The following is a 24763-nucleotide window of genomic DNA, read 5'->3' on the forward strand; positions in this document are numbered from 1 at the left end:
AGCTGTATTTCCCCGAGTTGAACAGACCTGCGGTTTGTGTGTTCTTTTGGTCCTCTGACCTTGATGTCTTTAGTGTTTGAATTAAACAAGGCCTATTTTCGATCCGTAGACCATGTTGGTTTATAACCAAGACAACTGGGAACATTTCTTAAATGTGCATATCCGGGTTGTGAACCTATGGACATATATATGGGGATATACACCTGGGTACAGCTCAGTGGTAGAGCATTTGACAGCTGATCTGGAGGCTGCAGGTGCACCTCCCCTTCTGTGTGTCTCTTTGGAAAACATTTGATGAATGTTTCAAGTCGAGTTCCCTCTCACACTGCCTCCCCTGTCTCACTGCCCATCTCTGCGCATGGTGCCATCTACCCGCGTCCCAGACAACGCCACCGGGAAGGTCTACATCATGATGGAGGCCAGGCTGGGAGGCCTCTTCAAGTCGGAGGGTGAATACACGATCCTCGACAAGTGAGTCCTCAGAACCCTTGCCACGCCCTCTCCTTTGAGGGCTCAGTCCAGAATGTTGACCGCCGTTTCAACCCCCCCACTGCATTCGAATGAAATTCAGACAATGGTTATTGACGGGTTATTCCCCCATCCGGTGTGGATCGTTCAATAGTTGGTTGGACCTTTTAGACGTTCCTCTCTCAGCTTGTGTGTCTGTGTACCTGGTTACTTCCCTGTTCCAAGCCAGTCTCTCTGGAGAGGGGAGATAAGTGACATGAAAAAAGAGAAGCAGACAGAGGGATTATATCTAGGCGCATTCCTGGACCGGCTATCGATCAGTATCGCTCTGGGTTGGATTGCTGTTCCTTGGGATTCTTGCTGCTCTGGAGAGGGGATCAAAGATAGGCGTGTGTAGGAGGAGCACCATGTTTTATCCATTTGGAAAAGAGTTTGCTAGCGAACGATTCCTTTGGTAAAGGAAGCCAATGTCGTGAGAATCTGTCAAATCAAATAACTGTCATATACTGGTGGTTGAGATCAATACATGTGACCGGTTCATAAAGGACTTCTGACATATTGTCAAGCTTGTGAGCATGGCTTCGAAGCCCTCGAAAACGTTTTACTGTCCAATTGCAATTTCTTGAAGATAATCAGGTGTTCTCGAATGAGCTAGGCAATGGCAGACGTTCCAGAGTTTGGTTGTTGGAATGCACCTTAGTGATGGAAGAAGTCTTCGCATCAGGCCGAGTTGAGTTAGTCTGTACTCACTGGAAAGACATTCCTTATTACACAGCTCACTGGCTAGTATTGGAGCAGGGAGAAATGTGGGTAACAGATTAAGTGAGGTATGTCCGTACACATCAGTCAAACTAGGTCCAAGGGCTATTAAAGCATTGGAGTCTACCAGGGCTAGAAATAATGGGGATTAAAACAATCCTAGTGGAACAGTGTTTGAAGGGAAAAATTGATTGTTTTTTTTTGTTATACGTTTCTTTGTGCGTGTGCGTTTTTCAGATTCCCTGGGAAGACTCTGAAAGGGAAGAAATACAAGCCCCTGTTTGAGTACTTCTACACCAAGGTGAGAATGTCACCTTCGTCCCGGTTCCTAATGACCGCGAACATCAATGCGTTGACCTTTAACCCCAACCAGTGACCGACCCGCTGCTACCAGGCAGCAGCAGGCTCAATGTTTCACCTCACTTCCTCCGCTCATCTGTTACAACCCGGAGTTTCTGTTGTTTTCTTCACTGTTGTCCCGGTGCCCCCTCCCGTTCCTCTAGTGCCAGGACAAAGGGGCCTACACTGTGGTGACGGACAACTACGTCAGAGAGGAGGAGGGGACAGGGGTGGTCCACCAGGCCCCCTACTTCGGAGCTGTGAGTTTCACACGCTGCTGCGTTTCGACAAGCCCAAATGCCTCTGTAGAGACGTACCTTATCATTGGATCGAACGAGGAAGCTGCTCGTCGGCCACTTGCCTAAAATGGAGGATTTGTCAGGTTGTTTAAAAAATAAAAATAATAATCTGCGATAGAAATTAATGTGACCGCTGCCAGTGGTAAAGGTGTTGTGCTCTGCCAGACAGGAGCTTTGAGAATACACTTAGTGTCAGCCCACATGCTTCCTGTCTAGAGCTGGGGCTCTGGAAAGCTCTAGAACGCTTCCCCTTCTCCTGGATGTGTGCTGCAGCAGTTCTCCTGCAGCAGTGCTCCTGGAGAGTGCTGTTCTAGTTAGTGCCAGTGCAGATACTGCCTGGGGCTGGGTCTCTCTCATCACAGGGCCACCTGTCTGCTGTGGAGGTCCTTGTCAAGGAGAGAGGCTGCTAGCTGCTGGGAGCTTGGACAAGGGCGAGAGACAGAAACAGGATGAGAGAGACGGAGGGGAACACAGGGAGAGGGACACAGGGAGAGGGACACAGGGAGAGGGACACAGGGAGAGGGACACAGGGAGAGGGACACAGGGAGAGGGACACAGGGAGAGGGACACAGGGAGAGAGACACAGGGAGAGAGACACAGGGAGAGAGACACAGGGAGAGGGACACAGGGAGAGAGACACAGGGAGAGGGACACAGGGAGAGAGACACAGGGAGAGAGACACAGGGAGAGGGACACAGGGAGAGGGACACAGGGAGAGGGACACAGGGAGAGGGACACAGGGAGAGGGACACAGGGAGAGAGACACAGGGAGAGGGACACAGGGAGAGGGACACAGGGAGAGGGACACAGGGAGAGGGACACAGGGAGAGGGACACAGGGAGAGGGACACAGGGAGAAAAACACAGAAAGAAATACACAGAAAGAAACAGAAACTTACAGCGAGACTTACAGAGACTGACAGACTGACAGAAAGCTGTAGAAAGTGCTAGAGCACTTTGTAGAGAGCTATCTTATTCCTACAAAACAGGCTTCCATTAGTATTACCAGCTTGATGTTAAGGGATTCTGGTGTATCTATAAACTAAGAGCTCTACACACACTTGATAATATATTAGGTCAGTGTGTGTGCGCGCGTTTGCGTTGGTGACTGTGTCAGGGTATTTATTTATGAGATGAAAGAGAAAGTGGAGGAATTTTCTTCCATCGCAGTTAGAAAATGTTTGCCGAGCCTCAAGTTGCACTGTGACAGTTGAGTCAATGTTCTCAAAGTATTTTTTCACACAACTACAAAATACAGCCCCAGAGTCAATTAAGTGAATTTTTGTAGAATATATAATTTTACTCTGGGAACTCTGATGATTAACATTAACAAGTTAACCTTAATGGTATTTTTCTGTCTCCAGGACGATTATAGGGTCTGCATGGAATTCAAAATCATCCAGAGGGATGATGCTCCTATCTGCCCTGTGGATGCTTCCGGATGCTTCACTGCTGAGGTCACTGACTTTGCAGGACAATATGTGAAGGTAAGTGTAAATTTTAAGCTGAATCTCAATCAGGAGGGCCTTGTTTGTTTTCAATGCAAGTCTGTTGTCCACTTCATTTTATTAAGTTGGGGGGAGAGAGCGAGAGCAAGAAAGACGGGGGGGGGGGGAGAGACAGAGGGAGAGAAAAAGATAGGGAGAGGAATAGTGAGCAAGTTGGAGGGAGGGAGAGGAATAGATGGAAAGATAGAGGGAGGGAGGGAGAGAGAGAGGGAGAGGATGAAAGATCCACCCTCTCTCGCCCGGTCCCCAGGACAGCCTGTCTGCGCTCCCTACACACCAGCCTCATTACAGGGCTGCTCAACATTCTCAAGCCTTCCAAGGCTCCCAGGTGGCACCTGTGACTGCTGACGCCAGCCAGCTGATCTGTTACCAGCACAGACACTGGTGAACTCCACTCTGAATTACAGAGTGTAATAGCTGCTGTTCTCCAAGCCAGCCAGCCAGCCAGCCACCACGAATAATTACCTCTCTGGTGGTAGACTTAGGTTTCTAACGGCAGGACAGTTGCCTTCGATAGACAACCTCAATATAGTTGGGCTCCTCGACTACCGTATGCCTGATGAATCCCACGTTTAGAACGCTTGGTTTCGAGCGACTCCCGAGCTTTTCACAATGATGCGTGCCAGATCGGATGACAAGCTTTCAAGACGGTGTCGTCGGCCCCCTCCCAGAGCTGGTGCAGCCTAGCGTACAGTCAGGAGTACTGAGGGAGGGGGAGGCGGAGGCAGGGCTGAGATCCGCTCCTTCACATAAGCTTTGGTAGGTTAAGAAAAAGGCTCAGGAAATCAATTATGCATGAGACAGGAAGCCAATTCAGCTCCAGTTTGCGGCAAGGACACCGCGGACACGTTTTCCGTGAAAGTGATTTCATCAGACCTTTGTAGAAAGTCCATTTCTTAATGCAACAAGAAAGCGTGACCGAATTACGATATAAAACGGCATTACAGTGAATACAGTAAAAAATAATTAAATGAGAGAGTGCACCCACAGGAGTAATTCTATTGGTTGGGTCGTAATAACCATGACGAAGTATGGCAGACTAAACATTATCCCAATGATGCACAACGTTTCGATCCAACGGTAATTATTAGTCAAGTTAGGTCAAATTGTACAACTGTTGTCCTTCTCGTTCTCTCCCTTCCCTGGCACCAGAATGTCAGTATTAAGATGACGCTTTTGACGTCTGCTGTTCGATTAGTTTTAGACTGCACGCGACAGACCGGGCCGATGCGTTGAGTAGGATGTGTGTGACCCCCCTCTGCCCCCCCCCCCCCTCCCCCCTCTGCAGGATGCAGACAAAAACATCATCAAGTGGCTGAAGGAGAAGGGCCGCCTGGTCAACGCCAGCTCCTTCAAGCACAGCTACCCGTTCTGCTGGAGGTGAGCGATGACTAATGTCTCCGACACAGACACCAGGGAGACTTCAGCTCTGCCCAGAAACACGTCTCTGCCAGGCCTTTTAATAACACCAGAACACCGTATCGACTGAGCAGGGCGTACCCCCCCCCCCCCCCCCCACCAGGCGCCCTGTACAGACCTCCTTACGCCCCCTCCAACCCCTCCCACGGTCCTCCCGAACAGATTTTCGCATTAAGTCAGTGAGGAGGGATTAAAGAGGAGCTGACAAGGTTTCTTCCCGCGCCCCCCCCCCCCCCCCCTCCGGTGTAACATTAGAGTTGCAGCCTCAGCAGTGGGCCCCACCACAGAGACCACTGGGCCAAGGTCAGAGTGGCCGTCCCCTCTCTCTGGTGCCCCGGCTGGAGCTGCAGAGAGACCTGACTGGGTTTAATTAGGCTCACGTCTCGTCAATCTGGGGGAAACATGCCCACTTCACCCAGAGCTCTCGTCACTAAGACTCGGTACCGTCTACCAGCCGCCGGAGACTGCTGGGGACCGAGGACATGTTCTTCCTCCTGGCACATGGCAAACCTGTTGTTCTACATTCTAGTCCCGACCTTCTTTTCACATTTGGCCGTAACTTATTATGCAAACTCGGTTGCTACACGCAAACACTTAAGTTACTGTTTAGACTGCCTTGCTGATGCCCTCCCACCGCAACACGCAAGTGCCCTTTGACTTCCTGGTTATCTGAACGCTTCAAAAGGGTTCAGCTACTAAGTGGGCCGTCCGTGACATATCATGTTCAACACTGTGATGCATTGCTTGAAAGTCTTTCTCTAAAAGAACATGTCTCTTTATAAAGAGTACATGCATGCTGTAAATAATTTCACGATGTCAGACGAGGACAGCCTTTTTTAATCCAAGCTCCCTGGGAGGAACACTTCTAGATACCAGTCAGATCGTAAAACCCAGAGCCACTCACTCCAGGGTCATGCATTATTGATGTTTCTCTTAGCTTTGGCACATCCAGGCTAGGTTATACTGTAAACATTGTTTCCAGTGAACCCAAACGGTTGTGAGGACCAGAATATGACCCCGTAACGACGCAGGTCTCTGTTTAACACGGTGCGCGCCTGTTCCTCCTCTCAGGTCGGACACGCCACTCATCTACAAGGCTGTCCCCAGCTGGTTCGTCCGAGTGGAGCACATGGTGGAGAAGCTCCTGGAAAACAACGACAAATGCTACTGGTAACTATCCTGTCACTTACACAGAACCACTATGGAACACCACTCACAACCACAACCACCACCCACACCCCACTGAAACAGCCTTCAAGTTTGGTCCTTCTGAAGAGACGCTGGATGTTCGCTTCTCCACGACAGAGCGACGCTCCCCTCCAGTTTCTGCCGCGGCCTCCCCTCCAGCCCTGCTATATGGGCTACGCTAGCTTTTATCGCGAGCGACACCTTAAGTGCATTAGCGCTAATGCGTCTCTTTGCTTTTGAGTGGCCTCCAGTCGCTAACGAGGTAGCATCATTCACGAGAGTGCAGAGACCGTTTGGGTTGACTGGAGCTCAGCTCCAGGTGTTCCCCCCCCCCGGTCTGTGGGGCAGGATGGCCTGCGCTAATGCTGCTGTCACAGGGAGATGGATCACCAGGCCCGTAGCAAAGGTAAAGGCTGGAGAAGAGCCGTGGGACTCCCCAGGCAAGGGCCCGGGCCATTAAAACAAGCTGTCACCGGCGCACGTGGACTCCCAACATTAAGATCGTATGTAGTTACTATGTCGTAGGCGGGGGGGGGGGGGGGGGAAACGTGAGGCGATCTGAAAGAGCGCAGGATTTTTCCCGGGCGTGGAAATGCCATCCGCGGTGTGCGGCGTTTAGCATTTTTGTGGTCGTGTTTGTGATCGTGTTGTCAGGACAAGCTTTTAATGAATGACACGTTTCCGATTCACTCTAGCATTCTAATGTCGGCAGTGTGTTGTCTGGGTCCTGGACTAGATTGTGGTGGTGCAGATGGTACCACCATTAAATGCAGAGCAAGTTCAGAGTGTAATGGCTGCTGTTCTCCATCCTACCCCCAGTCACAGCCTGGTCCCTTTAATAGAATTCTGGAAGCACAATTATTGGGTGTGCTTTGCCTTCGGCAAGGGCACAACCTTTGTTCTCTCACATATATATTATTATTTTTATTATTCTTTTTGCCCCCCTAAAACTCAGTCAATATTTGGCCTACATAGACAACCTAGGTGTCAAAAGTTTCGTCTTGGTACCGATTGAGTTGCTTGTATTGGGATTTACGTTCCGTTGCATGGTTTAGGCTTAGGTTAAGTTTTTGTGGCGAAAAGTGAAGCTAACGGTGGCTAATTTGCTAGCCACAGTCACTGACGTTACTAACGTCACTACGTCACTAACGTCACGAAAACTCGCGTGACTACCTGTAGCAGAACATTAGTTTAGCAGCTCGTTAACTTCTGGGAGATAGCTAAGCTAACTACTTTACTGCAAGGCAGCTGCAGAAACGCCACAAGCAAAGAGGCCAGGGTGATAACTATTTACTAATTTTACTTTGTGATATGACACACAATTGTGATGTGTAATGATATTATTAAGGAAGTACATCTACTTTCGGAAACAGTAGTTTACTATTTCACTGAAGTATTAGCATCATGACATTAGCCTCTGTTGCCCAGGCAACACATAACAGTGGTCTATGATGCATCTGTTTTCAATCGTTAAAATAAACATTCCTCACAAATACGTTTTCGTTGTAGGATTTATTATGACATTAGATTACAAGTAAACGATTTGTGGGTGAAATTATCATTACCTGTCGTTTCAAACCAGTGTAGCTCACTGCAACGCTGTAGCCTACGCGAGACACTACAAAAACATCTACACAGCTGTTTAGAAAGTCAAACGGCAACAGAACATGTTCGGCACTCCCCTTACTTAAATCAAAAGTCTATCTAACTACTAACCTGAACTTCATTGCCACAGCCTAAACGTTGTCCATCTGTTCATGAAAATAATTAATTTCAGCCTAAACCGTACAACGGAACGTTAAATCCAATTCAACCAACGCAATCGCTACCAAGACGAACACAGCAGTAGTCTAGTACTGTACTGTAGTAGAATTTACAGGGGCACCTTCTCCACACAGGGCTATATCGCATTTTGCGTTGTTACTGACAATGATCGCTACCAGTGAGCTTTTTATGAAGGAGCGATTTTCCACTAAATAAATGTCAATCTTATTTACGTTTTTGGGGGCATATTTTCAGTTAGCAGATGGTACTGTTTGAATCGCGAGTCTATATTCTGCCGGTAACGTCGTAGAATAATCTTCAAAGGGGGTTCTTTATTAATGAATGAATGCAATATGAGTAGGCTAAATGCCTGAAAATATCACGAGAAGGGAAAACTTAAAAGGACGTTTAAGTCATAGAGATTAGGTCCATTTTTACACCGGTCTGCCAAATGTATTCGTTTTGATTCAGCTATGAGGCTGCCTCTTGCAGGGGAAATGAGAAGACATCATATTTCATTCTACACTTCACTCGTATTTTGAGTTGTAAATAAGCAGCAAAAAAAAAATGCTTTTAAATCTATGTAATCTTTATAAATAATAAGTAGGCCCTATGCATTTTTATATAAAATATACAGACCCCTGTGCAACCGACGCAAGCAAGCACACCCTACAATTTCCCCAGAAATTGTACCCTCTCTAGTTCTAATGTGTTCCATCAAATCTTGTGGGGAGTATCTGCTTTTAGCACATCCTCCTGATGAGCACATGCATACATACAGGGGAGTCAGATGGCTGAGCGGTGAGGGAGTCGGGCTAGTAATCTGAAGGTTGCCAGTTCGATTCCCGGCCGTGCCAAATGACGTTGTGTCCTTGGGCAAGGTACTTCACCCTACTTGCTTCGGGGGGAATGTCCCTGTACTTACTGTAAGTCGCTCTGGATAAGAGCGTCTGCTAAATGACTAAATGTAAATGTACATGCACACACACACTCTCACATCCTCCTGATGAGCACATGCATACACACTCACTCACACAGACACACACACACACACAAACACACACACTTTCTCACATCCTCCTGATGAGCACATACTCACTCACTCACACACACACACTCTCTCACATACTCCACTGATGAGCAGCACACTCTACATTTGTGTCGTTCTGGCTACAGTGTGTGGGTGGGCTGGTGGGCAGAGCCTGCGTGGGGACCCAACACTTGGTTTTATTCTCAAAGCTGAATTGCGGCAGAACCAGATAAAGAGATCTTTGATTGAAATCACTGCTTTAAATATTCCAAATGACTTTCAATGCCAGCGTCAGTTAGCTCAATTGGAAATCTCGTGCGCTTGCACAAGCGCAGGTGGACTCCTAAGTGGGTTCATAAGTGTCTGTGTCTCAGGTACGCACGTGTTTGACCGTAGGCGCCACACAGGATATTCAGCTCGAGGGAGGACTCGTCAGGAAGCCCAACTGGGGAGATATTGCCACCGGCTCTGGCATTTCCATGGAGCAAGACTGACGGCAAACCCATTAACGACACCCCCTCCTCGTCATCTGAGCCCCACCGTTCTACCTTCCCCTCCTCTCCCTCACCAGCACAGTCACCCAGGCTTTGGGTCTGCTCTATATAGCTTCAGTACAGAAAACGTGCTCTTTAGCTAGACCTGCCTGTTCAACATCTAGCCCAGGAAAGCACCATATTTAGTGTAGGCGAGGGGGGGGGGGGGGGGGACAGAGGAGGTGAGAGGGGAAAAAACCATTAAATTGATATATCGGGTGCCTAAATAGAAATGCCTCTCACAAATGGGAATTGATGAACTCGTTGCCCGGTGGGCGGAACCTCACTGCGATTTCTACCTCTAGTCTCCTGGCGAGGCGCGGTGTCCCACGACGTGGAGAGAGCAGGAGCGGAGGAAAAGGGAAAGCGATGCCTGTGAGCGAGCTCTAACCTTTGCGTTTTCAATTTGATAAAGAAAGCGTCGCCATTTATTTTGAGCACAAAACGGACTTAACGTGGTGCTGAAGCACGTTTGTCCAGTGCTAGACCTGAAAGCCCGCCGATTTAGTTCCCCGCAAGGTGCGTTTCAACGGCCGTTAGCGAGTGTTAATTACAATGACAAGTAAACGGCATGCATCAGGGGTGTGCATGAGGTCCAATTCCCCTTTCATTGATACAGGATGCCCTCTTTGTAAAAACAAAATGTGCTCCGTCGTCGTTTACTCCTAAGTAGGTCAGTGGTGTTGAGTGAATAGTGTTCTACTATGCGCTCACTGTGAGTGGCCTCACAGGACAGGAGACCTGTGCAGACGCCTCGTCAGTTCTAAGAGAGGAGACCTGCATCATCTCCCTCCACTTGTCCACTCCCAGCATGCCTGGCAGGTGGATCACAACACCAGCTGGGGGCCAATTTAAGGAAAACATTTCGTCTTCCCAAATCTCAAATGTAGGGCATTACATAAAGACACATCATACGCATTGAGTTTGCGTTCGCGAACCAGAGAGCATAAAACACGATATTCGAAATGAACACAATTAACGAGTCCCTTTTTGAAGTCTCTTTTTGAAAAAAGAAAACGGGGAGAAACCCTGAAACCAAAAGCAGCGGTCCCGTGTGGATGAACACAGTGGTGCCGAGAAAAGGCTCTCCTCCGTCAGCAGCTTGTCTCCACCAGCAGCCGCGGCGCTGCCATGTTCCAGCGCGTTGCGTAAGCGGTCGTGTGGAAGGCGTCATGCGCTCCCCTGCTCCTCCAGGGGCCGGCAGACCCAGGCTGGCTGCCGGCCCCACATCCGAGTCTGCCCGTTTGATGAGCACGGACCTCCCAAGTGCATCAACCGTGTTTGCTTTCTCTCCGTCTGCTCTCTCTGCTTCTCTGTCCCCCCCCCCCCCCTCTCTCTCTATCCCCCGTCTGTGACTCATCCTTCTCAGGGTCCCGGAGTTTGTGCGGGAGAGGCGTTTCGGTAACTGGCTGAGGGACGCGCGGGATTGGGCCATTTCTCGGAACCGTTACTGGGGCACGCCGATCCCCCTGTGGGTCAGCGATGACTTTGAAGAGGTCAGTATCCGTCCTTCTGACCCTCCGCAAAAGTTTGGAAAGAGGTGTCCGGCAGAAGTAGACAGGCAGTGGGAGTTGTGCGAGCGTTGAATAAGCTGGCTGTGCACTCAGATCTAGCGTGACCCAACAGAGGAGTTCTGGGCGGCTTTCCTTTAGGCTCCATCACCTATAAACCCAGCTCATTCATAATTCATAAAGGGTAAACAACAACATAAAAACACATTCCCTCCCCCCCATAATCTCTCAACGGTGTTTTCTGGTATAAAAAAAAAAGGAAACACAAGTGAACATCAAAGGTCCTCAGACTGGCTCTTAGCTTCTTCTTGCTGTCTCTGCGTTCATCTTTATTTGGGCCTCCATTAGTCTCTGGCTCGGTATGTGCTACTACTGCACTGACATGCTGAAAGCCTGTAGGAATTCTAAACAAATGTCTAATGTGTGCTTAGCAGAGGAGCTCACAAAAGACTTTCATTTCGTTTGGATGTCACATTTGGGTTGTTTGAATCTTTGAAAAATGAAATGAAGCTGCTACCTAAAAGAAGGACAGTGACCTGCTTCCTGAAAATAGCATTGTGACTGTTTCCAGGCGTAAGTCTCCGGGGTAACTTAAACTCCCTGAGCTTGTGCAAGGCCAGAAAGTGGATCTGGATGCTCTCTCTCCCTCCCCCCCCCCCTTCTCTCTCTCTCTCTCTCTCTCTCTCTCTCTCTCTCTCTCTCTCTCTCTCTCTCTCTCTCTCTCTCTCTCTCTCTCTCTCTCTCTCTCTCTCTCTGTGTCTGTCTTCCTCTCTGTCTCTGTCTCTGTGTCTGTCTTCCTGTCTGTCTGTCTGTCTGTCTCTCTCTCTCTCTCTCTCTCTCTCTCTCTCTCTCTCTCTCTCTCTCTCTCTCTCTCTCCCTCCCCCTCTACGTTGGCGGCCGTATCTGGGCCATCTTACCTGAGTCTGTTCAGAAATTGGAACAGGATTACAGCTCGATACTCTGAGGAGAGGCTGCTAACACACTTTCCGACAAAACTTTTTACCGGCACCTGAGAAAGTTGACAGTGGCCGACCGTTTCATGTCTGCTCTCTTTCTCGCTCCTGCTGAGATGAAATGGAGATCCCTCCCCTATCTGATAGTCCTGTCCTCCCGTGCCGTCAAGAGAGGCCTCAGCCAAACTGCCGCGCCGCTGACTCATTTCCCCGGGTGTGCGTTTGCCACAGGTGGTGTGCGTGGGGTCGATGGCGGAGCTGGAAGAGCTTACCGGGGTGAAAGTAACCGATCTGCATCGGGAGAGGTGAGTCACCGATAGTCTGCCGCGATTGCGGGCCCTCGAGCGCATCTCCTCCGGCCGCGCCACATTGACGAGCCCAGCCCCGTCAGACGGGGTCCAGTGACAGGGTGAGATGGATCACTTTCCCGGTCCTAATTACCCTTAATTGATCATGAGAAAGAGAGGGGTCAGAGGGCATCCGAGACTTCTAGGTATCTGCGGTGCCGGGGGAAGAAGCTATTTATGGCCGTTTCGATATTTGCTCCGGGACATCAAAATAAGTGTTTCTGCAATACATGGGGGAGGAGCAAACAAGAAATCTGTAAGCGGAAGGATACCCAGGTTTCATTTGAGGAAACCATTCAGTATTCCAGACACTATGCAAGTCCTACACAGGCCTGTCTGTCACCCCCCCTGACGCCCGCCCGTCCCCGCAGCATCGACGACCTCACCATCCCGTCGCGCTGCGGGAAGGGGACCCTCCGCCGGGTGACGGAGGTGTTCGACTGCTGGTTCGAGAGCGGCAGCATGCCCTATGCGCAGGCCCACTACCCCTTCGAGAACCGCAAGGAGTTCGAGGACACCTTCCCCGCCGACTTCATCGCCGAGGGCATCGACCAGACCCGTGGATGGTGAGGAGCGCAGCAGCGTAGCTCAGGTTCCCGCGCGAGACCCGAGTGAGGAGGTCGAGCCCGTGCCTCTTCTGAACGAGGCCTGCGGAATGACGGAAGCCATTTTGTTTTCTCTCGGCCCCTAGGTTCTACACGCTGCTGGTGCTGTCGACCGCGCTCTTCGGCAAACCGCCATTCAAGAACGTGATCGTGAATGGACTCGTCCTCGCAAGGTCCGTCCTCCTTCTCTCTCCCGGTGTTTGCATGCTCCTGAGTCCCCCCCCGCTCACATAATAAGATTAGTGATGTGTACACATTTTCCTGTATGTGCTGTGACATTTTGCCTGTGGGGGGATCTCATATTGGAATTTCGGCCCCTGGGGTTCCAAACAGAGAAGTGTTCAAACGTGTGTGCTTAAAGGCCTGGTGACCTGGAAGAACTTGGCTCATTTGAATACCAAATGTATAGTTTCTCATGTGTGTGTGCGTGCGCGGGTGTGTGTGTGTGTGTGTGTGTGGATGGTTTATTCATGCAGCGATGGGCAAAAGATGAGCAAACGCAAGAAGAACTACCCAGATCCTGGTCTGATAGTGCAGAGCTACGGCGCTGACGCCCTGAGGTAAGCTCTGTTTGGCACGGCGGAGGGCCCTGCACCCACCCACCCTCCAGATCAAATCTGACTTGCTTTTTCAATATTGGTATATTTTTTATACCCCGTTCTATGCAGAGCCCCCCCCCCGAGCTCTGCTCTGACATCGCCATATGGTTCATGATTAAAGCACGGCTTGGTCCGTCCATATGCTAAAGGCAGAATTCCGTCTCGTTAGCCAATATTCCTCCGGAAGCCTCGGATACGATGTTTCTGTCACAATTCCAATGGCCAATATCCGAAATGTTCCGAGCAAAGCGGCGCGAATCGTCTTTCCCCCAGCATGTCATATCCTGTCAGGGTTGTTTTGAGAAGATTGGCGTTTTCGCAGCGCGTTCATCTACTTTGCCTCCGAATCCATGCTAAATTAATGAGCCGAGCGAAGAGGCCGAGGCATCTGCTCTCCTCTCCATTTTTAAAGCACTGGTGGTGTCGACCGTGTCATGGGGAGGGAGAGGGGGGGGATACAATGACCTCATTGGGGTAGCCGTGGAGAGGGGATCGGAGGCCGTTATGTCATGGCGGTACAGTGGAACCAGGAGACCTGCCCTCCTCACACCACCACTGTCCTCCCAGTCAGGGGACCTGCCCTCCTCACACCACCGACTATAGGAACTCTCACATTAAGTCTTAGAGAGAGGACACTTCTGGAGGGGAAGAGGGCAGTTCCGAGCACAGGTTCTCCACTTTTGACTGAATCGGAGAGGAGTGGAGAGGGGAGGAGAGCAGGGGGAGAGACGAGAGAGAGACGAGAGAGGAGGTTAGTGTAGGAGAGGAACTGCTACTGTGTTCACATCCTGCTCACTGATCTTTCATCTCCGCCCCCCCCACCCCTTACCCAACCTCTCCTCCAGGCTCTACCTGATCAATTCTCCGGTGGTGCGGGCAGAGAACCTGCGATTTAAAGAAGACGGCGTCCGTGACGTCCTGAAGGACGTGTTCCTGCCCTGGTACAATGCCTACCGCTTCCTGATCCAGAACGTTCAGAGGCTGCAGAAGGTACCCCTGGCTGCCAGCCTCCCTGCTTGTCCCCACCCCCCTCCACACACACACACGCATGCATGCACACACGCATACACACACACACACTCTTCTCTGGCATCCGTGTCGGCATCCATCCGATGCACAGCCTTTATCTCTCCCCACACGCTCCTTCCTGGACCTCTCTTCCTTTAGCTTCTGTTTCCCCCGCCCCCCTCTCTCCCGCCCGCCCCCCTCTCTCCCCCCCGTCCTCTCTCCACACACTCTCCTGCAGCCTCCCTCCCTGCCTCCCATCTGGCTGGGGCCAGGCAGCTGGAGGGGCTTCACACAGGGACACTCGCTAGGCCTCCGCCTCCTCTCTGGAGGAGGATGGGGGGGGGGAGGCGGGGTACAAACAAATGCTCTAATTTTAGATGTGTGCTGATGTTGTTTTTGTTACTCTTTCGGTGGAGGAAGCGTGTGAGTTTCACTGTACGAGTGTGTATGTGGTCTGGTGTGTCTCATCGAGACTGTGTTTGTTGGCTCCTAGGAGGAAGATATTGCCTTCCTGTACAATGAGAACACCGCCAAGCAGAGTGGCAACATCATGGACAAGTGGGTCCAGTCTTTCACACAGTCCCTCATCCAGTTCTTCAAGTCTGAGATGGATGGTGAGCCCTCCATCTATCAGAATCACTCACACCATTAACCCTATATCATTTACAGTTAGGTACATAAATATTTGGACATTGACACAATTTTCATCATTTTGGCTCTGTATACCACCACAATGGATTTGAAATTAAACAATCAAGATGTGCTTTAAGTGCAGACTTTCAGCTTTAATTTCAGGGTATTTACATCCAAATCAGGTGAACGGTGTAGGAATTACAATACATTTTATATGTGGCCCCCCCCTTTTTAAGGGACCAAAAGTAATTGGACAATTGGCTGCTCAGCTGTTCCATGGCCAGGTGTATGTTATTCCCTCATGGGAGTTCGTTATTTCATTGACAAGGAGCAGATAAAAGGTCTAGAGTTCATTTCAAGTATGGTATTTGTGTTTGGAATCTTGCTGTCAACTCTCAATATGAAGTCCAAAGAGCTGTCACCATCAGTGAAGCAAGCCATCGTTAGGCTGAAAAATCAAAACAAACCTATCAGAGAGATAGCAAAAACATTAGGTGTGGCCAAATCAACTGTTTGGTACATTCTTAAAAAGAAAGAACACTGGTGAGCTCAGCAACACCAAAAGACCTGGAAGACCACGGAAAACAACTGTGGTGGATGACAGAAGAATTCTTTCCCTGGTGAAGAAAAACCCCTTCACAACAGTTGGCCAGATCAAGAATACAGAGGGTTCACCACAAGATGTGAACCATTGGTGAGTCTCAAAAACAGGAAGACCAGATTAGAGTTTGCCAAAAAACATCTAAAAGACCCTGTACAGTTCTGGAACAACATCCTATGGACAGATGAGACCAAGATCAACTTGTACCAGAATGATGGGAAGAGAAGAGTATGGAGAAGGGAAGGAACTGCTCATGATCCAAAGCATACCACCTCATCAGTGAAGCATGGTGGAGGTAGTGTTATGGCGTGGGCATGTATGGCTGCCAATGGAACTGGTTCCCTTGTATTTATCGATGATGTGACTGCTGACAAAAGCAGTAGGATGAATTCTGAAGTGTTTCTGGCAATATTATCTGCTCAGATTCAGCCAAATGCTTCAGAACTCATAGGACGGCGCTTCACAGTGCAGATGGACAATGACCCGAAGCATACTGCGAAAGCAACCAAAGAGTTTTTTAAGGCAAAGAAGTGGAATGTTCTGCAATGGCCAAGTCAATCACCTGACCTAAATCCAATTGAGCATGCATTTCACTTGCTAAAGACAAAACTGAAGGGAAAATGCCCCAAGAACAAGCAGGAACTGAAGACAGTTGCAGTAGAGGCCTGGCAGAGCATCACCAGGGACGAAACCCAGCGTCTGGTGATGTCTATGGGTTCCAGACTTCAGGCTGTCATTGACTGCAAAGGATTTGCAACCAAGTATTAAAAGTGACAATTAGATTTATGATTATGTTAGTTTGTCCAATTATTTTTGGTCCCTTAAAAAGGGGGGGGCCACATATAAAATGTGTTGTAATTCCTACACCGTTCACCTGATTTGGATGTAAATACCCTGAAATTAAAGCTGAAAGTCTGCACTTAAAGCACATCTTGATTGTTTCATTTCAAATCCATTGTGGTTATCCATATATTTATGGACCTAACTGTATATATTCTATTATATACTGTAGGGGTGGGGGGAAAAATTGATTCACATTTGAATCAATTCGGGATTCAGTCTTCTAGAGATTCACATCGATTCACAAATGTAAAAATAAATAAATAAATGTTTTATAGATTTTTGATTAAAAATCAAAACAAATCTTGAATTGATTTTTTATTGATTCGTGACCCCACGAATCGATTCGAATTGTGAGTTACCAAAAGATTCCCACCCCCAAAATACTATTCTATATACTAACAGATTATATAGAGATCCATGTATTGTTCATAAATCGTCCTTGCTTTTTCAATGAAACCACTCGGGGGGGGGGGGGGGGGCTTATTATGTATGCATGTTGTCGTTCTGGGTAAAGTTTTTCTCGGTATCGTTCAGCTTGCTGCACTTCACCTTCTGTGTCTGGGATTAGATTACTGTGGGGGAAACTAATCTATCGTCCTCCTGGCAGCCTACAGGCTGTACACTGTGGTGCCCAAGCTCGTCAAGTTTGTGGACATGCTCACTAACTGGTACGTGAGGACGAACCGCAGGCGTCTGAAGGTGAGATCCCGATCGAAACAAACACTGACGCATTTGTAAATCCACCGTCAGGCCAGGATATGGCGGACCAGAGGGAACCATTAGGGCTTCAGACCATCATCATCATCATCATCGTCCCCGGTGCAGAACGGCTCTGTTTCCCAGAGATTCCTGTTTTGATACCTCCTGTAGCTGGAAGTGTGTGTGGGAAGTTTGTCAGCTGCCAGCATGCTGATGCGTGTGTGTTGTGTGTGTGACCCTGCAGGGAGAGAGCGGGACCGAGGACTGCCTGTGGGCGCTGGAAACCCTCTTCAGTGTGCTCTTCTCCATGTGCAGGCTTATGGTGAGTCACTGGTGCTGTAGCGTGTGTGGGTGTGTGTGTGTTAGAGAGAGAGAGGGCTACAGGGAAGGCTGTAGGTGTCTTGAAAAGAGCAGAGTTCAGCCCTGCTTGTTCCCCTGTCCTCAGGCTCCCTTCACGCCCTTCATAACGGAGATGATGTACCAGAACATGCGCCACCTCCTCCACCCCGACTCTGTGGAGGAGAAGGACGCCAGCAGCATCCACTACCTCATGCTGCCCCAAGTCAGGTATCTGGAGCCGGGAAACCCTGAACCCTAACCCTAACCCCCCCCCAAACCCTCTCTCACAGGCGCTCGCCTGTTTCTCTCTGTCCCCAGCTCACACAACCTTAATGACTCGCCATACCCACACCAGTGCATTCCCTCAACTTCGAAAGTCCGGAACTTTCTTTGGAATTTGGAACTGACGTGAAGCAGGCGTTTCTTCTTGCTGCCAAACTCTCTCCCTCTCTCGTTGCCTGTCAGCTACCTGTCAGACCAGCCCAGCTCCCTCTTTGGGTTGTAAAAAGTTGCCACGGTGTGCTGGCACACCGAGGGGCCTCCCCAACTTTCAATTGAAGACAAAAATGATTGGTGGGAAATGAATCCGGTGTATCTTTTATTTATCCGAAATAGAGGAAAACAGTGATGACAGCAGGTAGGAAATTGCTGGCGTGCGTGTCGAGGCGGCGTCTGTTAACATTTCACAGGATCTCTGCCGTCTGTGAAACACCCGTCATCCGGCTGTGTTTGGTGATCAAAAAGAATATCAAACGACTCTCTACCGTAGCACAGGCCTCGTTCTGTAAATTGATAGTGATAGATATTTGTTTTCAAACCAGCCACATCAAACCTCAGTTTAGAACCCCCCCCCGAAGGCTGTCTCTGTATGTTTGGGGTGCCTAACCCAAACCCAGGCTGATTAAACCTGTGAGAGAATCTGACTGGACAAGACTCGGCGGTCCAAAGAGACTCGGGCTCAATTGGAAAAAGCCTGGTTCGTTGTTAGGTTAGTGGCATCATTTAGTATGCACCTTCAGTGTCCCCCCCCACAGAGCCATTTTGTGTAATGCTGTAAATAGCCTCTCAGATGAGTTAGTATTCTCCAGAGAGCCTCCTCTGCTGAAGGTCTGGCGCTCCGTGGCACTGTACCAGTCTTTGCCATTCCTGTGGCGTGTGTCCGTGTCTGTACAGTACCCACACTGTATGAGGCACCGCCGCGGCTGTCTGACCTCCCAACTGTTCTCTCTCCCGGACAGAACTTCCTGTACCCAGCCCAAAGGTGACCCACCCATCAGAAATGACGGGGGTCGGCAAATCTTCCTTGAACTCATTAAGTGATTGGCTGTCCCCCATGTCCTGTTCCTGCGCGCGCGCACACACACACACACTGACACACACACACGCAGACAAACTCAGATACACACACGCTTTCCTCGGGACACAGTGAATCTCAAGCGGCGTTCTCCTGCATTCACAGACTGTGAGGATAAAACCAAGTCTCTTCATAGAGCCCCAACGGGACTGAGATATGATTTAACTCACCTAAGGAACCCAGCATTACCCAAACTGACATTTGATTTCACGATAATGAGCGACAGTCAGTTCAGCCTCGCATTGTACCACCCAAGATCCCTTCAGATCACATACAGAGAGAAACAGTGGAGCTCTTCTGGGAAGGCTCTTAAGGTGGAACTGCCTGTCAGTCCACCCCCCCGCCCCCCCTCCCTCCCAGTCTGTCTCCCGTCTGTCTCCCGCTGATCTGTGTCCGTCTTCCAGGGAGGGTCTGATTGACAAGCGCATCGAGAGCGCCGTGCTGCAGATGCAGTCCGTCATCGAGCTGGGCCGGGTGATCCGGGACAGGAAGACCCTGCCCGTGAAGGTACAGTAAGCCTAACAATAACCCGCGTAACGCGTGGCACCGATTTTCTACCACTCATTTTGGGTCGTTGCTGACGGCGATGCCGGTGTGTTTTCCCCCAGTATCCCCTCAAGGAGGTGGTGGTTATCCACCAGGACCCCGAGGCGCTGAGGGACATCCAGTCCCTGCAGAAGTACATCCTCGAGGTGAGTGACGTTTTCCGGAAGCACGCGTGTCCTTTTGAAGACGGCGCTCTGATTCCACGGTTAGGAAGAGCGTTCGTTATCCATGCGATCGGGATGTCACGTCTTTAATCTTTGGTCATGCGGTCTAATAATATATGCGGAACATGAGGGTACGTAGACAGGACCAGATTTGGGTGGGTGGTGGGTAGAGGGGTGGGTGGGTGGTTGTGGGTAGAGGGGTGGGTGGGTGGTGATGGGTAGAGGGGTGGGTGGTGGTGGGTAGAGGGGTGGGTGGGTGGTGGTGGGTAGAGGGGTGGGTGGTGGTGGGTAGAGGGGTGGGTGGTGGTGGGTAGAGGGGTGGGTGGGTGGTGGTGGGTAGAGGGGTGGGTGGGTGGTGGTGGGTAGAGGGGTGGGTGGGTGGCGGTGGGTAGAGGGGTGGGTGGTGGTGGGAGGGAGGAGGTGCGGGTAGAAAGTTCGACATGTAACCTTGGTGTCCGGAAACTTCCCCGCCAGTAAACAGTCTTTCTTCTTGTAAATTGAAAGCGTTTTTTAGGTCTTTAACGCAGAGCGAAACCTCCAGATGCACGGCGGCAGCGTCGGAGGGGATGATGAATTGCGTTGGCTCCGTCAGCAGCTCAGATATCGACACGGGGACACGCTCCGTGCAGCTGCCGTGAGAGATGTTACCTCGTCTTGCAGACATGTCGAGCACGTGGAAAACCGAACGCTACCTGCCGTGTTGACGGTGATAATAGGCTTGACGCCGAACAGATCTGTTCAGGGAGTCCTCCGTAGCTGGTGGTGCAGAACAATCCTTTGTCGCTACCTATAAAATGCCCACCTGCTGTTTTAGGCTCTTATTGATTTGGCAGTCCCAAGCCCCCCCCCCCCCCCCACCTCCTCCTCCTCTGCAGTGGCGTAGCGGTGTGTTGTGATGGAGTGCCTCATGTCGCTAGCCACCGGTGCCGAGGCGCTTGCTCGCTGGAGCGATGACTCCCAACCTGTTGGCCTTCCGCTCGCAGTCCCACCAAGGCCCTGGTGATTGATCGGCGGGTCGGGGCGCTGCGGCTAAAATAAGCCCCTCCCTGGCTGTGTCAGGTGGGGAGCCCTCCCCCCCCCTCTGCAGACTGGATGGGATGGTAATTGTATTTTTCATCTGAGGCATCGTGGGCCTCCTAGCTTGTGCTGCAGAGCGTGTTTGTATCTTCAAACCCTGCTGCTGCTGCCGAGGGGGGGGGGGGGTAGAGAGATAGTATAGCTGATGAGTTAGCTGTTTTTGTGTTTACCTCTCACGGAGAGAGAACGCACGGCTGACACTCGTTAGCATACCTTTGATTACATGTGGTGATTTATAAACGGCCGACCCAGATAGAGGAAACTGCGTCGCTCTCCTGAAGATGGCCGGCTTGTCACAAACCCGGTGAGCTGCTGTCGGTAAGAGTGGTTCTGTATCAGGGCAGCTCCACACTGCAGAGGGTCCTGAGTGTTTCCTAATAGATGCTTTTCCCTCCCTCCCCTCCCCCCAGGAGTTGAACGTACGCCAGCTCACGCTGTCCACCGACAAGGACAAGTACGGCATCAGGCTGAGGGCGGAGCCGGACCACATGGTGCTGGGCAAGCGCCTGAAAGGAATGTTCAAGTCCATCACCGCCTCCATCAAGGAGCTGAAGAGCGAGCAGCTCGAAGCCTTCCAGAAGACAGGTGTGTGTGTGCGCGCGCGTGTGTGCTCGCTGTTGTGAACTTTCATCAGATCTTTCCACGTCCGAAAACCTACAGCTGCAAAAACACATTTAATTGTTGCACTCGTCGAAGCACAACCCCCCCCCCCCCCCCCTCCCCAAAGAGTTGTCAGCCAAAACAGATTTAATTGTGAGATTCCTAGAAGTCAAATTCCCAGGAGAGCAAGGTGGCTAACAACGGCTTTCCAGCAGTAGGAAGTCTGTAGGCCCCATGAGGGAGGCCAGGGCCCCATGGGGGAGGCCAGGGCCTCAGGGGGGGGAGGCCCTGGGGGTCAGTGGGCTGTGGGAACATCAGTGACTGCACCTTTTGAAGTGGTCCTGCTGGCTGAGTGGGAGGATGCTTCCTGCGTGCAGCTGCAGTGCAGGGGAGGCTTAGTTCTCATGGTGGGCGGCAGCTTTTAATACCCGTGCTCCACCTGACAACCGTGAGCCCGGCGCCCTGCGGGGGGGGGGGGGGGGGGGGCAGGAAATCAAAGCGTGCAAATCTGGGATTAGAGCAAGATCCTCTGATAGTCCGTTTCACCCTCCCTCCGGCTCTGAGTAGTGTGTACGTTTACGCTTTCTACGTAGAACATTGATGTGGTAATTGTTGCCAGAAGCAATAAAGAAGGATGGAGAAGCTCGAGTTCAACGAGATTTTTTCGTTATTTTTTTGGGCGCCCGAAAGGTTCAGAATGCAATGTGAAGAGTAGAAACTTTTAGGCCTACAGTAGGCGCTCAATACGCTTTATCGAAGCAGAGCATGAACGCGTGGATACGCCCGCCTGTCACGCTGTGTGTCGCTGTGTGTCCAGGGTCCATCGTTGTGGACGGAGAGGAACTCCACGAGGAGGACCTCCGGTTGATGTACACCTTCGACCAGACCTCAGGATCCGCCACGCAGTACGAGGCGCACTCCGACGCACAGGTGACTACACACACACACACACTCCAACACACACACACACAACCAAACCGAATGAATAGGAAGTAGCTTCCAGAGCGTCCGAACAGCGGAAGAGGTGCTGGGACTGAGGACATGGTTCTCAGCAGCAGCCTCCGGTCCTGACAGAGACCCGGCGATCAGGGGGAGCAGGGTGAGGCTGAAGTGTCACTCCGGCTAACCGTCAGAGCGCCGAGTCACCCGAGGACGTCCCCGTCTGTGGGGGGCCGGCCCCCGCACACCTCGATGACACGTCCGTGTGTTACAGTGGACACGATGATGTATTCAATCATTTCATTCCCAAGTAGGAGCCAGCGTGTATGAAAGTCCCCCGTGGCGTTTTCTAATCAGTGCTTCTCCAACCATACAAACGCGGCTGGTGTGCGGGGGGGGGCGGGGGGGGGGGGCTCCGCTGTGGTTACTTGCAGCATGGCTGCAGGCAGCTCTGCTCACGATGGTGCCAGTCAGGTCCTGGTTCACAGCAGTCCCGTCATGTGTTTTCGACAGTCGGGTTCAGTTGGAGTTCTAATATAATGCTCAGTCATTTCGAGCACGGGGGTAAAATGGACCATCGACTGATTTGGCAGGGGTGAGGAGGATGGCGAGTTTTCTCAAATCAAATGGTTGCACATGAACTGCTGATTGGTGGGGATCGTCCGATCCCCTTTCTCCTCACACGGCTGATCCGGTCGTCGGGGGTAACGGGGTGTGTGTCTGTGTTCCGTCTTCAGGTCCTGGTTCTGTTGGACGTCACCCCAGACCAGTCGATGGTGGATGAGGGCGTGGCCCGGGAAGTCATCAACCGCATCCAGAAACTACGCAAGAAGGTAGTTGCCGAATAAATAATGGGCTTTGCATGTCGTTTTATTTCGTAATTTTTCACGAGGAGTTTAACTGTAAAAAATGGACTCTCAAAACAGTCTTCAGTGTGCAGTCAGAGATCGGACTAGCCTGGACCCACAGCCTATTTGTTTGGCTTTACCCTCCACTTCCCTCCAGCCCCCCACGGCCACATGGGCCCCACAGTCGGGTTCCCAGGCTTCCGCCATCTTGTTTTGAAATGTTTCCACTCCAGAATTACAAGTGCATTGAGAAACGGCTCCATCATAAACCAGGCTTAATTTAAGCTTAATTATCGAGTGGCCCTGTTTCAGGCAAACCAAAACGTTGATGTGTGGTGGAAAGTAAGAGGGATTACGTTCCCTTGTTGTTTTCTTAATAAACAAACATTTTCCATTTTCTGAGGGAGACACTGGCAAGCTGCCAGGCTTGAATTCCTCTGTTATTTAAAACTGAGATCTTAAGGAATTTTCCACCCCAGGGAATTAATTTTAACAATTCTTCAGATGAGTAGCAGTAGTAACTAGGGGGTTAGTGTGTAGGGGGGTGGGGGGCATGGGGGTGTAGGTGGAGAGAGAGAGAAAGAGAGGTCAGAGTATCATGGTTTGTGATTGGACAAAACACACACACATGCACACAACCACTACACTGTTATTTTTTCCCCACCAGCGATGGTAGCCTTTTCAGATCGGGTCACTCCCTGAATTGGCAAAAAGGCAATAAAATCCTTCCTGCATTGATTGAATGGTCTTATATATATATATATATATATATATAGCTGATAGATTTATTTTTGCCCTTGAGCCAGACTGTAATTGGTGCCTCAGTAGATTAAGGGGAGATCAATGTGTTTGAATGTGTCAAGGTTATAGCTGACTGAGGAGGCCCACAGCAAACACTGCCAAGTGCCAGCCCCAAAAAATAACACTGTACGCACTGAGACAGGAGAGAATGCTGCCCAGGGGGACAAAACACACAGATGGGATTAAGGGATGGAGACATTATCACCTGCCCTATAACTACGTCTTGCCGTTCCTCCCTTCCTCACTTTTCACCTTTCCAAGTCTTTTCATCTTCAAGTTTCGTCTTGTGAACAGTATGCTCTACTAAAAGAGAGACAAGGTTATATACTTCCTTTGTGCCCGTTTCGATGCAATATCCTCACTCAACCCTGCTAGTACCTATGTCTCCTGGCGTAATTGGACTAATCTTGGTGCCCCCCGGACCCAGGGCCGCTTGGTTCCCTCTGCTGAGATCACGGTGTACTACAGTTGCGAGCCTGCTGGAGACTACCTGGACCAGGTGATCCAGGCTCACACAGACTTCATCCTGGCCACCACCAAGGCTCCCCTGAAGACCTACCCCATCCCCAAGACGGCCAGCCTCATCGTCCAGGAGAAAACCCAGGTAAGGGCAGGATGGGGGCCTGGGCGTGGATCTGCCATCTCATCCTGAACTTGGAGCTCTGCTTCTCTCCCCCCCCACTGCTGTGGCCCACCACCAGCACGCCTGATCTGACTGTCGGTTAATACTGCTGTTTAGTCTGCACTCGCGGACAGGACTCAAGTGGAGAGTCTCTGAGGACCACCACCATTGAGAGTCTCTTGGATCCACCGCATTCTTCCGCTCAATCGCTAGTTTTTTTTGTCTCGTGCAGCTGAAGGGCTCGGACCTGGACCTGACCATCGTGAAGGGAGCATCCGCGTCCAGGGCGCCTCTGGTGGGACCAGCCTGTGCCTTTGTCAACCTGAAGGTCAAGCTGAACAACAAAGAGCAAGGTAGGCGGAGGGCTG

General features: G+C 50.6%; 1 protein-coding gene across 1 annotated transcript in view; it reads left to right on the forward strand.

Annotated features, from left to right (window-relative positions):
- Positions 1-24763, forward strand: part of iars1 (isoleucyl-tRNA synthetase 1) — a 30620-nt gene that overhangs the window by 3140 nt on the left and 2717 nt on the right. The window contains exons 7-29 of the mRNA XM_062459411.1: positions 384-471; positions 1465-1528; positions 1731-1826; positions 3229-3351; positions 4661-4752; positions 5863-5961; positions 10676-10802; positions 12002-12075; positions 12489-12683; positions 12809-12895; positions 13199-13282; positions 14167-14311; positions 14823-14943; positions 17014-17105; positions 17350-17427; positions 17551-17672; positions 19203-19305; positions 19407-19490; positions 20996-21170; positions 22003-22115; positions 22862-22957; positions 24201-24377; positions 24628-24748. Of these exons, the coding sequence (XP_062315395.1) occupies positions 384-471; positions 1465-1528; positions 1731-1826; positions 3229-3351; positions 4661-4752; positions 5863-5961; positions 10676-10802; positions 12002-12075; positions 12489-12683; positions 12809-12895; positions 13199-13282; positions 14167-14311; positions 14823-14943; positions 17014-17105; positions 17350-17427; positions 17551-17672; positions 19203-19305; positions 19407-19490; positions 20996-21170; positions 22003-22115; positions 22862-22957; positions 24201-24377; positions 24628-24748 (2556 nt within the window). The remainder of the gene's footprint in view (positions 1-383; positions 472-1464; positions 1529-1730; positions 1827-3228; positions 3352-4660; positions 4753-5862; positions 5962-10675; positions 10803-12001; positions 12076-12488; positions 12684-12808; positions 12896-13198; positions 13283-14166; positions 14312-14822; positions 14944-17013; positions 17106-17349; positions 17428-17550; positions 17673-19202; positions 19306-19406; positions 19491-20995; positions 21171-22002; positions 22116-22861; positions 22958-24200; positions 24378-24627; positions 24749-24763) is intronic.

Source organism: Osmerus eperlanus, chromosome 1, assembly GCF_963692335.1.
Source record: "Osmerus eperlanus chromosome 1, fOsmEpe2.1, whole genome shotgun sequence".
In the NCBI taxonomy this organism is placed as follows: Eukaryota; Metazoa; Chordata; class Actinopteri; order Osmeriformes; family Osmeridae; genus Osmerus; species Osmerus eperlanus.